The 14,275-nt window shown below is 37.9% G+C and overlaps 1 protein-coding gene across 2 annotated transcripts in view; it reads left to right on the top strand.

The window, feature by feature from the left end:
- IL1RAP (interleukin 1 receptor accessory protein) overlaps nucleotides 1-14,275 on the top strand; it is a 154,007-nt gene that overhangs the window by 135,778 nt on the left and 3,954 nt on the right. The window contains exons 9-11 of one of the 2 annotated variants that reach the window (XM_005675120.3): nucleotides 4,453-4,596; nucleotides 5,917-6,060; nucleotides 8,758-9,613. In XM_005675120.3, coding sequence (XP_005675177.1) covers nucleotides 4,453-4,596; nucleotides 5,917-6,060; nucleotides 8,758-9,125 — 656 coding nt within the window. In that variant the 3' untranslated portion in view covers nucleotides 9,126-9,613. Of the gene's footprint in view, nucleotides 1-4,452; nucleotides 4,597-5,916; nucleotides 6,061-8,757; nucleotides 9,614-14,275 lie in introns of those variants that run through there. The other variant, XM_005675119.3, reaches the window with a different exon arrangement.

Genomic DNA, 14,275 nt, shown 5'->3' with positions numbered 1-14,275 from the left:
GGAGTGGGTTGCTATTTCCTTCTCCAATGCATGAAAGTGAAAAGTGAAAATGAAGTCTCTCAGTCGTGTCCGACTCTTAGCGACCCCATGGACTGCAGCCCACCAGGCTCCTCCATCCATGAGATTTTCCAGGCAAGAGTACTGGAGTGGGGTGCCATTGCTTTCTCCATAACCAAGGGTAGTTAGCTGCAAATTTGAGCTCTGGAAAATGGCTAGAGGGAATTCTGATTCAGAAAGAAACATTAGAGCAAGTCACTAAATTTGTCTCCATCCTGTTTAGATGATCAGTGAGAACAAAGATAGAAGCAGTTTAGGAGTCCTATATCACCCCTTTCACTGGAAACCCTTTGGTTTGGGATTGCATCAGAGTAAAATCTCTAGCCCCTAAAGATCAAAGACTTGAGGTGGGGCAGACGGAAAATGTGGACTAAGGATCAGCCTTTCAAACAAACCAGCAAAGCTTTATTTGAAAGCTTTTTAGAGCACTTCCTAAATGTGACTCAAACCTTTTAGAAAATCAGGCTTGTGGATTATTTATCTTGAGTTCAATTAGTTAAATAGCATTAGGAACTTCTTGAAATCATCAAGGTGGCCCAACAAAATGCAGTCTGTAAATACGACATGTGTAATTGCATGACACAAAATTAAAAAGCTCTAGTAGAAATAAAACAGGCAGTAGTAAAATGAATGTAGCAGAGGGAAAGCCATGAGTGTAATTGATATCTTGATCACTAAACAAGGTAACTATTGATCTTTTTTAAGAAAAATCCATTTCAGGTAAGTGGATCCACTGACCTTTTTTCATTTTTTCTTATTGTGAAATGTCCATCCAGGCAGCGCCAAAATAGCTGAGCAAATAATGAGGATGACAGTGGGAATTAGCCCAGTGTGTCGTTAACATAACATCTACTCAGAAATACCAAGGACACAGCAATTTTCATGCCAGCTACTCAAACTGATCTTAATAAATTGTCAACTGCACTGACATAGCTTTATGGCATTTATTATCTTATTTTAAAGCACTATTGTTCATGGGTTGAGTACAAGCCTGTGTGCATGCATGCTCAGGCGCTTAGTTGTATCTGACTCTGCAACCCCATGGACTGTAGCCCGCCAGGCTCCTCTGTCCATGGGATTATCAGGCAAGAATACTGGAGTGGGTTGCCATTTTCTACTTCTGGGAATCTTCCAGACCCAAGGAACGATTGAACCCGGGTCTCCTGCATTTGAGAGGAAGATTCTTTACCACTGTGCCACCTGGAAATCATGAGTATTAGAGTACATGGTAATTCTGTACAGCTGACTCCCAGGCTATATCTGTAGCAGGATTAGTGCCCTGAGTTTAGGATAATGAATGCAAAACTCAATGACTTTTCCTGTTAATTAGAGAATTTCAGATTTTGCTCTAGGCTACTTGCCATTTTCCCCTTAGAATAGCTACCTGTTTTAAAAGGGATTTTTCACTGGCATGATCAATAATTGAACTTCATGGTAGTGTTGTGCAAAGATCTCTGGACTTTGAAGTCAGGAAGGCCTGATAACAGTTCCAGATTGAAGAACATTTTTCTGTGCCTTGTCCTGGCAAACACTTAATACACACGATGTTCAGGTGTTTAAAAAGGCTTTTTCTCACCTCTACCTAATATACCTCTCCTGCCCCAAATCCTCCCCTCAGTTACCTCCCTCATATTACCCTGGTTTATTTCCTTCATAGCATGGATCACTCTCTAACAGTAACTGTCTTATTTATTTTCTTATTTACTTCCCTGCAATAGAATCTTAGCCCTAAAAGGGCAGAGACCCTTCCTGTTTAATCTACTGTTATAACCTCAACAGCTTCTAGCAAATGATAGATGCCAATAAGTAATTGTCAAATCAGCTAATATATAGTTTAAGCCACTTCTGTTTCAGATCCAGAAATATTTTGTTCCATCTCAAACTCTTAAGTTTCACTCAGTTCAGTTCAGTTCAGTCACTCAGTCGTGTCCGACTCTTTGCGACCCCATGAATCTCAGCACGCCAGGCCTCCCTGTTCATCACCAACTCCCAGAGTTCACTTAGATTCACGTTCATCGAGTTAGTGATGCCATCCAGCCATCTCATCCTCGGTCGTCCCCTTCTCCTCCTGCCCCCAATCCCTCCCAGCATCAGAGTCTTTTCCAATGAGTCAACTCTTCCCATGAGGTGGCCAAAGTACTGGAACTTCAACTTTAGCATCATTCCTTCCAAAGAAATCCCAGGGCTGATCTCCTTCAGAATGGACTAGTTGGATCTCCTTGCAGTCCAAGGGACTCTCAAGAGTCTTCTCCAACACCATAGTTCAAAAGCATCAATTCTTCAGTGCTTAGTTTTCTTCACAGTCCAACTCTCACATCCATACATGACTACTAGAAAAACCATAGCCTTGACTAGATGGACCTTTCTTGGCAAAATAATGTCTCTGCTTTTGAATATGCTATCTAGGTTGGTCATAATTTTTCTTCCAAGGAGTAAGCGTCTTTTAATTTCATGGCTGCAATTACCATCTGCAGTGATTCTGGAGCCCCCAAAAATAAAGTCTGACACTGTTTCCAATGTTTCCCCATCTATTTTCCATGAAGTGATGGGACCGGATGCTATGATTTTCATTTTCTGAATGTTGAGCTTTAAGCCAACTTTTTCACTCTCCACTTTCACTTTCATCAAGAGGCTTTTGAGTTCCTCTTCACTTTCTGCCATAAAGGTGGTATCATCTGTATATCTGAGGTTATTGATATTTCTCTCGGCAATCTTGATTCCAGCTTGTGTTTCTTCCAGCCCAGCATTTCTCATGATGTACTCTGCATGTAAGTTAAATAAGCAGGGTGACAATATACAGCCTTGACGTACTCCTTTCCCTATTTGGAACCAGTCTGTTGTTCCATGTCCAGTTCTAACTGTTGCTTCCTGACCTGCATACAGATTTCTCAAGAGGCAGGTCAGGTGGTCTGTTATTCCCATCTCTCTCAGAATTTTCCACAGTTTATTGTGATCCACATAGTCAAAGGCTTTGGCATAGTCAATAAAGCAGAAATAGATGTTTTCCTGGAACTCTCTTGCTTTTTCCATGATCTAGCAGATGTTGGCAATTTGATCTCTGGTTCCTCTGCCTTTTCTAAAACCAGCTTGAACATCAGGAAGTTCACGGTTCATGTATTACTGAAGCCTGGCTTGGAGAATTTTGAGCATTACTTTACTAGCATGGGAGATGAGTGCAACTGTGCGGTAGTTTGAGCACTCTTTGGCACTAGTAAAGCTGATAAAGCAGCCACATGAGGTTACAAATACATGGTATAGTACTAGACTTATTTTAGGGCTTCCCTGATAACTCAGTTGCTGAAGAATCCACCTGTAATGCAGGAGACCCAGGTTTGATTCCTGGGTCAGGAAGATCTCCTGCAGAAAGGACAGGCTACCCACTCCAGTATTGGGCTTTTCTTGTGGTTCATCTGATAAAGAATATGCCTGCAATGTGGGAGACCTGGGTTTGATCCCTGAGTTGGGAATATTCCCTGCAGAAGGGAAAGAGTACCCACTCCAGTAGAGTTGGACAGGACTGAGTGACTTTCACTTTAAGACTTATTTTAAGTATCACATAGTACTAGACTTATTTTAAATAACACTACGTAGAAGTCTGAAATGTTATATCCAGAAATGTTCATTCAGTTCCCAGAGTTCTCAAGATAGGATGGATAAAGAAGACATACTCTCTACCTATACGACTGTAACAATGTATAGTTTAATGGTGAGTGAGAAAGAGTGGAGAAGCAGGCTTGTAGAATGTATATCCCAGAACTGTACACCTGAGAGATACTTTCAGAGCCAAGCATACTTGGCTCTGAATTAGGTGGATACCCTCATTTTCTGTTCAATAATAATAAAATTGTTGAGGCCTATTGTGAAATATAAAGAAAAAGGAATTAAATTTCTTCCATATGGCACTGGACAAGAGGATGAAACTAAGACTGATATAAACACATTAAAATTTTTGCTCAGTTAGCTGCTCCAACAATTACAATTCTACCAGTGTCATGAGCTCGTCTAGTAAGAGCTGGACAAAGGATGGAGTTACACTTTACAAAAATATTTTTGAGAAGATTTAGTTGTCAGTTTGTGAGTCAGATTGGTTGACCTTTTAAATTGTTCCTGATAAGATCTGTTCTGATTTGTAATATCATCGAAGTGTATTCAAATCATATAATTGTTTAAAAGCACCTTCTGTGTCAGTTTCTGGGAACAAAAAAGATAAATAGGCCACAATCTGGTATTAGAACATAGTGCTTAACCTCCACCATGTGATCTCTGCTTGTTCACAGATATAGGTCAGGTTCATGACTCAGCTGCTTGGTTTAACCAGCTGTTTGCAGAATGATGGGTCACCATGACTATCATGCACAAATCAGTTTGTTTCTTTGTTGGTCTCTCCAATGATAGCTCCACGGTATACAGTGGAACTGGCATGTGGCTTTGGAGCCACAGTTCTCCTGGTGGTGATTCTCATTGTTATTTACCATGTGTACTGGCTGGAGATGGTCTTATTTTACCGGGCTCATTTTGGAACAGATGAAACCATTTTAGGTGAGTAATGAGAATTTCATGTATATCTCCTGACTACAATCTTGAGAAAACATATTGGCTTGATAAAACCTGGATTAGTTGGAAGATATAATCAGACTAACTTTGGTTTCAGCCCTTCCTATTGAAAATCTTTCTAATGCATATTAGTCTGCTTTCTTGGGTCAATATATGATTTAGTCTAGATTGGCACCATCCGAATAGAAATACAATATGAACCACGTATGTAATTTAATATTGTTCTAGTGGTCACATAAGGAAAACGAAAATAAAAGTGAAAATAATTTTAATAATTATGTTATCTAACATGTTCAAAAGGCTATCATTTTAGCTTGTAATTTAATATTATGTTAACAGAAATATTTTAGTCTTATTTTTGGTACTAAAAAATCTTCAAAGTTCAGCATGTATTGTGTTTTACACTTGCAGCATACCTCCATTCAGACCAGATACATTTCCAGTGCTTAATAGCCACTTGTGGCTTGTGTTTATTGTGCTAGACGGTGTATGTCCACACTTTGTACTCACAGGTTATCTGTGTACCAGAAGAATCACATGGGAGCTTACTAAAAGGAGCATCTAAAGGCTAGCCCCTATTATGAATCAGCATCTGCATTTCAACAGTATCCCAAAATGATTCGTGTACACATTATAGTTTAAGAAACACTGTTTTGGTGCCTCTATGCCAGGTGACAAGAATGAAACATTTAATTACCAATTCTAATACCCATCCCATAAAGAATCTCATTGAGTGAGTTGTAGAAGAGACAGGCACCTGTATTTTTAACAAGAGATGATTTTTATAATTAGGCAACTGGGAGAAAAATTGGTTCATCAAATCTAAGCATATTTTAATTGTAGGTATTTTCAGGTATACATGATTTAAACATTTCTCAAGGTTTTGCTCAATTTATTATTCTTATATATTAGTGAGTGACATACGAGGGCAGGAATTAGAAATGTTCTGCATGGTATTTTTGCCAGCATCTCTGACTGAGTAACTATTTGCTTCCTGATTCCATCAGTTCATAGTAGAATGAGCCGAACCTCACTCATTCTCCACTACAAACTCTGAACTCACTGAGATGAGAGTAGAAGACACATCAGATAAACTTTGCAATTACACCTCAAAATAGTCATTTTGCCTGGAGCCCTGTCGCAGGTAGGGAATCACACTGAAATCTGTCAGCTAATTCACATGTGTAAAAAATGAAAATGTCTAATATCCAAAAGTTTTATTTAAGAAAAAATACAGCACTGTTGAGAAACTTTCCTAATTTATATTGGATCTGTGTTTTGTGTCTTTTATTAAATTTTTGCTAGATGGAAAGGAATATGATATTTATGTATCCTATGCAAGGAATGCTGAAGAAGAAGAATTTGTATTACTGACCCTCCGTGGAGTCTTGGAGAATGAATTTGGATACAAGCTGTGCATCTTTGACCGAGACAGTCTGCCTGGGGGAAGTAGGTATTTCAGATGAGTGCAGGTGATGCTACACTGAAAGGCAGAGTAGACCTCTAGCTTCGGGTCACACGAAGAGTCATGGCACAGTTCTGTGTTGACATCTTTGGACATTTAAATGCCCAATTCGTTTTGTAGCAGATAGAGACTCTCTAGGAGTAAATCTGGTCTTCCCAGATGTCTCAGTGGTAAAGAATCGGCCTACCAATGCAAGAAACACAGGAGATGTGGGTTCCATCCCTGGCTCAGAAAGATGCCATAAGGAAGGAAATGCCGATCCACTCCAGTATTCTTACCTGAGAAGTCCCATGGACAAAAAGTCTTGGCAGGGTACAGTCCATGGGTCACAAAGAGTCAGACATGACTTAGCAACTAAACAACAGGAATAATTCTACATTGTAAGATGTAGATTATTCAAGTGCAGTTTTAGGTTTTAAAATATTTCCCCAGTAAGTTTTAAAAACAATGTCAGGAAAGTGTAGATGCAGAGTACATTGGAGCTCTGCTAAGAGCCACAGCTTTAAACATTTTGTTTACTCACATTTAGATTTTTAGAAGGTTTAAATAAGTTGCACTAATTTGCCTAGAATTTTTTCATAAAGAGTGAGTTTAAAACATTTGTAAACAGATAAGATTTACTCGATTTTGCAAAAAGTGAGGTGCAGAAGAGACAGCATGGAATCCTCCATTATATTACTTACTGATAGTAATTAGAATATTTTCCTTCCTTTTTTTTCATTCTTGTTTTCTTGCAAACCAATGCTGCTCGAATCCCCTCTTTCCTTGTGTCTGTTTCTTCCTTCATATCAAATTACACATTTGAAATGAGTTTAACATTTTACAAAGGCCAATATATCCTAATAGGTATAAAAAGATTGAAATGCTGAATGATTTAAAATAAAATATACCTCTAATTTTCAGATCCAGACAGTGACACATAAAATGATGCTACATTCGAGTCTCTTTTATAAATGCATAATAGCACTCATAAACCCACTGTTAAACTCTGTACTGTTAAAATGAATGAATATATCTAATCTTTACAACAAACTAATTTATTTTCTTCCCCTAAATCCTATTTACATTAATCACTTAGCATATTTTTTAGTTATATTGATAATTTGAGAGAGAGAATGGACATTAATATTTATTCATATTTTGAATTAGCTGGATCACTTTATGTCCAAAATCATCATCCAAAAGTCCATCATGCTTCTTTTCTGTAAGAGATATCTCTTTCAGCATAATTTTGCCAGAAAATGATGACTTGACTATATAGATAAAGGACAAATCCCACTCATTTTGAAGCTTAAAATCTTAAATAATTTATTCATCTAATTATTCATTCATAAGTCTTTCAACTGATATTTACTACTATCTGAACAGTTATGTGAAGATATACAGTATAACAACAATGTAAGACTCTGGCAGGGATTGACAGTTTTTGTAGAATTCAAGTTCTATGTAATTACTCTTGCGCTTTGCTTTTGATGGCTGATCTTTGTGATCTTTTGCATTCTCCCTGCTGCTTTTACTCAGTCCTCTTTGCCTCTAGGTCTCTTTCCCTGCTTACACACAGTCAATCAGCAACAGTGCTTCCTGGATTCTCCTCTAGGCTGCACATGCTATTTTGATTTCGACTCTCTCCCCATTGCCTCTGTACCTGTGAAGATTAAAGGGCAAAATGACTGCCAAGGGGAGTGGGGAGTATGGTAAACCTTGAGATGGTTTTCCACAACACTGGTGCATTCCCTGGAGTTGCCTTCTATCTGAACCCCAGGAAAAGGATTATTCAGTCCTTGATAAGCAACCTCGAGGAGATGGATTATTCCCAAGAATTTAGTGACAGGAACTAATCAGAACCCTTGACAACAGAATAAAATTATGCAGCATTTCCATTTTCCCCTGCTGCTGCTTCTTTTTCGACCTGAAGAAACCATTTGCTTGCCAGTGAAGGCACACGCATCAGCTAGCAGCTGCTGAAACACATGGCTTCTTAGTAATGACAGGAGTTTAAGGAGAAAGATTCAGGGACTAATTTAGGCTCCAGAGCAGAGCAGAATAGAAAGCTGAGCTGAGAATGTGATTCCAGTCAAAATATCATTCAATTGGCTAGATTTTCTTAAGTTCCTATTCCAATGATATAGAATAGTCTGTGTCTGGGAGGTGCCTGACAGTAGAGAGGGACTACCAAAAAATGAAGTGTTTTACTCTTGCTGTTCTGTGTTAGTGAAAAGTGAATTTCTATGATTTAGCACTATAATGTATATTTTTTAATACTCATTGGCAGTAGAGAGTTAATACATGGGTATCTTTGGGGAGAAAGGGATCAAGACCTGATTTTGCTGGGCCAAAATATACCACACAGTTTGAAGAAATTGATTTCAGTACTATCCACACATTCTTCATGTCCCAAATGATGCTTCTGAAGACCAAGGTCATAGGAATACATTTTGACTTTATGCCTATTTGGAATTCCTTCAGGGTTGGAATGTGTGGATTCAGTCTCTATTCTCCCTGAAGAGAGTGACGTTTTCTGAACATTTTCTGAATCCTTGGGTCTAAGGATTAAGTGTTGTTGAACAGTTTCACCCCAATTCTCACACTATTTTGCTAATTTCTTTTCACTTGGTCCTCAAGCCCCACACTTTGAGGGAGTTCTTGGCCATCACTAATCCCCATGGTGTTTTCTTTCCCAGTTGTCACAGATGAGACCTTGAGCTTCATTCAGAAAAGCAGACGCCTCCTGGTTGTCCTAAGCCCCAACTACGTGCTCCAGGGAACCCAAGCCCTCCTGGAGCTCAAGGCTGGCCTAGAAAACATGGCCTCTCGAGGCAGCATCAACGTCATTTTAGTACAGTACAAAGCTGTGAAGGAAACGAAGGTGAAAGAGTTGAAGAGGGCTAAGACGGTGCTCACGGTCATTAAATGGAAAGGGGAGAAATCCAAGTATCCACAGGGCAGGTTCTGGAAGCAGCTGCAGGTGGCCATGCCAGTGAAGAAAAGCCCCAGGTGGTCTAGAAGTGGCGAGCAGGGTCTCACTTATTCATCCCTGAAAAATGTATGAAAGAGCCAGTGAATGATGGATGAAAAGATCCAGCAATACTCCAAGAAGGAAAGATTCCCCTGCTTTATTCCCAGTGTGTTGTTCATGGACAGAAACAGATTCTATGGAAGCCTCCCCATAGAGATAAATTCAGGGTTACTGTAGAACTGTTCTGCTTCCTCAGGAAATACCAAGGCTTAGAATGATCATGCCACCACTTGTCACCAGTGCCTGAGGTCACTCCATTTTTTGCAAGAATTGGTGATGCAAAATTCCGCTTCTGCATCCTCCATTCCTGTTTCTACTCATATCTATTCACTCACTCTCACTCTCTCTCTTTTTTTTTTTGAATAATCTTAATATTATGAGGAAGCCTTTGTAATTGATTTAGAGACCCCTTATAGATGAGTCAGGACTTCCCTGGTGGCTCAGACGGTAAAGCGTCTGTCTACAATGCAGGAGACCTGGGTTCGATCCCTGGGTTGGGAAGATCCCCTGGAGAAGGAAATGGCAATCCACTCCAGTACTATTGCCTTGAAAATCCCATAGACAGAGGAGCCAGATAGGCTACAGTCCATGGGGTCGCAAAAAGTCGGACACGACTAAGCAACTTCACTATCACTATAGATGAGTCATCTGTTAGCAAGGTCATTAAGAGTTTCAAGTATAGTTTTCTTTTCTTTTTATTCATCCCTTAAAAGATAATCAGGGCCTAAATTTATCTTTGCTAAGGAAAATAAACTGTTATGCTCATCCTACTATGCTAGACACCCTCACAGCAAGACCAACACCATTTATGATGTTATAAAGCAGGGTGACTAAACGTTCCTTACGATTGGCTTAAAGGGCTTTCCCTCATTGTCTACTGTCATCTCCCCCCACCACCCCCTGCACTCTATCTCAGGTAGTTGGTATCATATTTGTCACCTTGAAAACTATGTAATAGTATTTTATTACAGTAAACTCCCAATTATCTGTAGGTTGACCCATATCCATCACTCCATCTCCCTTCCTCCTGCATTTTGGGTCAGTCATTCAGAGCATGCAGGTGGCTCCACACTTGATTCATTGGAGAGGAAGCTTCTCTTACTGGTGCTAATATTGAGTAAAAGAAGAGCAAAAAGCTTTCAAGGGCATTTTCTGTCTTATAAGAAAAGCAAAGAACAGGATGTTTGTCAATTTGTCTTTTAATCTTAGCTTTGCTAATGTGAATATTATGAAAATAATTTCTCTTTACTTGTTTCTGTCTCCCCATTGTAAAGTGTTAAAGTTAGACTTAGGGACCTTGAGAGTGCTTTTAGCATTAATACTCTAATAGTATTAACTGGACCCTGAGTAGTTTTCATATTTTATTCACTGATAAGTTAATAACACTCACTTCAAACAAGTTAGATGGAAAAGTCACTGTCAACTAAACATGTTTTAGTTTGTATAAGTAAAACTTTACTGTTCTTAAGACTTGGAAAAGTGAAAACTAAGTCCAGGGTTTACAGAGTGGTGAATATCTATGTTACATATAGATTTTTAAAAAATATATATGTATATACACACAAAATTATATATATATAGCATATATACACATGAATTACAGATACACATACATACATACATGAATTGTATATATATATACACACACTACACACACATATATGTATATATATATCCACATATGACTTTAAATAGCCATTGGCACAATATTACAAATTACTGGAACTCTTATCCAGTTTTTAAATTATGTTTTTTACTGTAATATTTTATATCACTGTTTTCTGCACATTAATAATACTTGTGAATTTACAGCTCCCAGAGTAGTTGTTGTTAACTCCTGCCCTCCCTAAATTAGTAACAATAACTTACTACTGCCACAGCTGATCTGGGTGCAGTGGCTTCTGTTTTGCACAGAACTTCCGTGGTCACTGCTAAGCAGTAGCCAGCCCTCTGGCATTAATTGACCATCTACTGTATTCTGAGCACACATACTTAGAAATTATGTTAATCTTAGTGCTCAACTCTTGGAGAGATAAGTCTCTATTTGGACTTTTAGGTAATAAAGGAAAAGAAAATAAAAATACCTATAAATGAGCCTGGGTATCATATGAAAAATAATAATTCATAATTTAAGGAAATCCTTATCTTAGTAGTATGAATGTTGATAAACTATTCTAAAATTATCTCCTATATTTGTGTCCTTCTGATTACTAAAGTCTATTTAATAAATCATTTTTCTATGGAGGAGTTATTATTTTAAATAAAACAAAAGCTTCATTAATCATTGACTACAAAACTATGGTATGGGGGTCATCTTGGATCTAATGTTTTTAGCTTTGTTAATGCATTTCATTACTACAAAGCACAATTACTCCATTAACCCTTTCATCACAAGACCAGGGGAGAACTGACCCCAGATAAGATTTGAATTTCAATTTAAGAATGAGCTTTAGGTAGATGAGGGACAGCCCCATTATCAAGGGGCCATTCTCTTGCCAATGCAGCATCTTTTTGCACTTTTGGATTTCGTATTTATGTTAAATGATGTTTGGTACCCCTAGAAACTTCTAGATAAATTTTGTTCTATTTATATTACTGTATTTGCTACTGAACGTTTTCAAATGCTAAAAATCTAAAGCAACTCAAATTGAAATGATATCTCATCCTAAGATAATTTTGTTTCAAGAGTTCTTTTTTTGTTTGTTTGTTTTATGATCCAGAAGATGCCCAGTACAGATTATTTGAGAGAGAAGGAGAAACATACATTGGACAGCAAGGGGAAATCTCTCTCTAATATTAAAAACAAAAGCATCCAATGTTAAAAAGAAAAATCTCAAAGGTTTTAGGTATATGGTATAAAGACCTTCTGCACCCAATTAAACAAACAAACAAAAAAGACATGATATATAGAGTGTCCAATTATACAACCATATAAAATAATTTAATTTTTTCTGCATTGTAGTTTAGATGATTCCCTAATATTCTAATAAACAAGTACTCCATTTTATTGGAAAACAAAAGTTTCACTCCACGTGTTAATTATCTATTTTCTTTCCATAGGTTTTTCATATTTTAAGACTATCTTTTTTATTTTATCCATAAATGTTTGTATTTTCCATTTTCCATTTGATTTGTAAATTTGTTTATTTTAAAAATAAACCATTTATTTTCACCTTTGAATTTTATTTTGTGCATGTGTTTTATGTATTTTTCATGTTTGGGCATAAGAAGTGAGAATAAAAAGAATGATACACTTAGAAAAAGAAATGTTTTAAGGGACATTAGTTTTCTCTTTCTGAGAAAAATCTGAAAAAAACTGGGAACTTCAACTCAACATTTTCTTTACCTCTGAGTAAAAGAGTTACTTAAGTAAAATGGATTAATCTAATATACCAGACATCTGTATGTGTTTGTGTGTGTGCATGTGCACACGTGAATGAGTGTGGAGAGAAAGAATCAAAAGAGAGAATGAGATGGAGAAAAAGATGAGGAATAGAGACAAAGAGAGAATAAAGAAAGGCAGAGAGAGAGGAGAGAGTTTTAATATAGAGACACAAACCTATTTCTTTTTGTTCAGCTTGAAACTTGGACAGTTAACAGTAATAGCTTACCTTTTATAAGTTTTCAACTTGAAAGCAGTTGCCTTAAAAAAGATCAACTAACAATGCCTTGCCTTTAGTTAGCATGTGATCATTTGAATCAGATATGCATTTCTATTCCAAACAAATCAGTGATAAATATTTGAAAAGACATTTTCTTTTGAGTTAATATTAAGTCTGTAGTAAAAGGGAGCTTTCTTGCTTTTTAAAATAAATCTTATTTATTTCAAGAATATTTATTGAGCCTCTATAATTAAACTGGTTTGCTTAGCAAAAATTTTCCTCCAAAACATTTCCTTGTTTCAAACCAGTCTCCAAAGAGTAGCCTTAGGATCAATGCATGGAAGTTACAAAAAAAGCAATCTTTACTCATTTAAGAAACAGCTTTAAAGCAGAGTTGGAACATAATGTATATCACTGTCTTTGGAGATGTAAGCACCCAGGTGATACAGTGGTAAGGAATCCTCCTGCCAATGCAAGAGATGCAGGTTCAATCCCTGGGTCAGGAAGATTGCCTAGAGAAGGAAATGACAACCTACTCCAGCCTGTTTTTGCTTGGAAAATTTCATGGACAAAGAAGGCTAGCAGACTATACTCCATCGTGTTGTAAAGAGTTGGACACAACTGAGTGAACAACTGAGGTTATTAGGTCTTTGACACAAGTAAACATGAAGTATAACAGGAGACGCATTCAGCAATTTATCTATTTCTCTGTTTCTACTCAAGGGATGTGAAGTATTCTTAGCAATGGGTTAACTAAGTATTTCACTTTTATTTTAAACCCTAATAGACAGAACTTTAAAACTTTGAATCCACAGTTTAAGTCAATCTTCTAAAGTTCCCATTCAAAGTTCCCATTCAATTCAGTTCAGTTCAGTTCAGTCACTCAGTCAACTCCGACTCTCTGCGACCCCATGAATCGCAGCACGCCAGGCCTCCCTGTCCATCACCAACTCCCAGAGTTCACTCAGACTCACGTCCATCGAGTCAGTGATGCCATCCAGCCATTTCATCCTCTGTCGTCCCCTTCTCCTCCTGCCCCCAATCCCTCCCAGCATCAAAGTCTTTTCCAATGAGTCAACTCTTCGCATGAGGTGGACAAAGTACTGGAGTTTCAGCTTTAGCATCATTCCTTCCAAAGAACACCCAGGGCTGATCTTCAGAATGGACTGGTTGGATCTCCTTGCAGTCCAAGGGACTCTCAAGAGTCTTCTCCAACACCACACTTCAAAAGCATCAATTCTTCGGCACTCAGCCTTCTTCACATTCCAACTCTCACATCCATACATGACCACAGGAAAAACCATAGCCTTGACTAGACGGACCTTAGTCGGCAAAGTAATGTCTCTGCTTTTGAATATGCTATCTAGGTGGCTCATAACTTTTCTTCCAAGGAGTAAGCGTCTTTTAATTTCATGGCTGCAGTCACCATCTGCAGTGATTTTGGAGCCCCCAAAAATAAAGTCTGACACTGTTTCCACTGTTTCCCCATCTATTTCCCATGAAGTGATGGGACCAGATGCCATGATCTCCGTTTTCTGAATGTTGAGCTTTAAGCCAACTTTTTCACTCTCCATTTTCACT

The sequence above is a fragment of the Capra hircus genome, chromosome 1 (assembly GCF_001704415.2).
Source record: "Capra hircus breed San Clemente chromosome 1, ASM170441v1, whole genome shotgun sequence".
Lineage (NCBI taxonomy): Eukaryota > Metazoa > Chordata > Mammalia > Artiodactyla > Bovidae > Capra > Capra hircus.
This window is presented reverse-complemented; position numbering and strand designations above follow the sequence as displayed.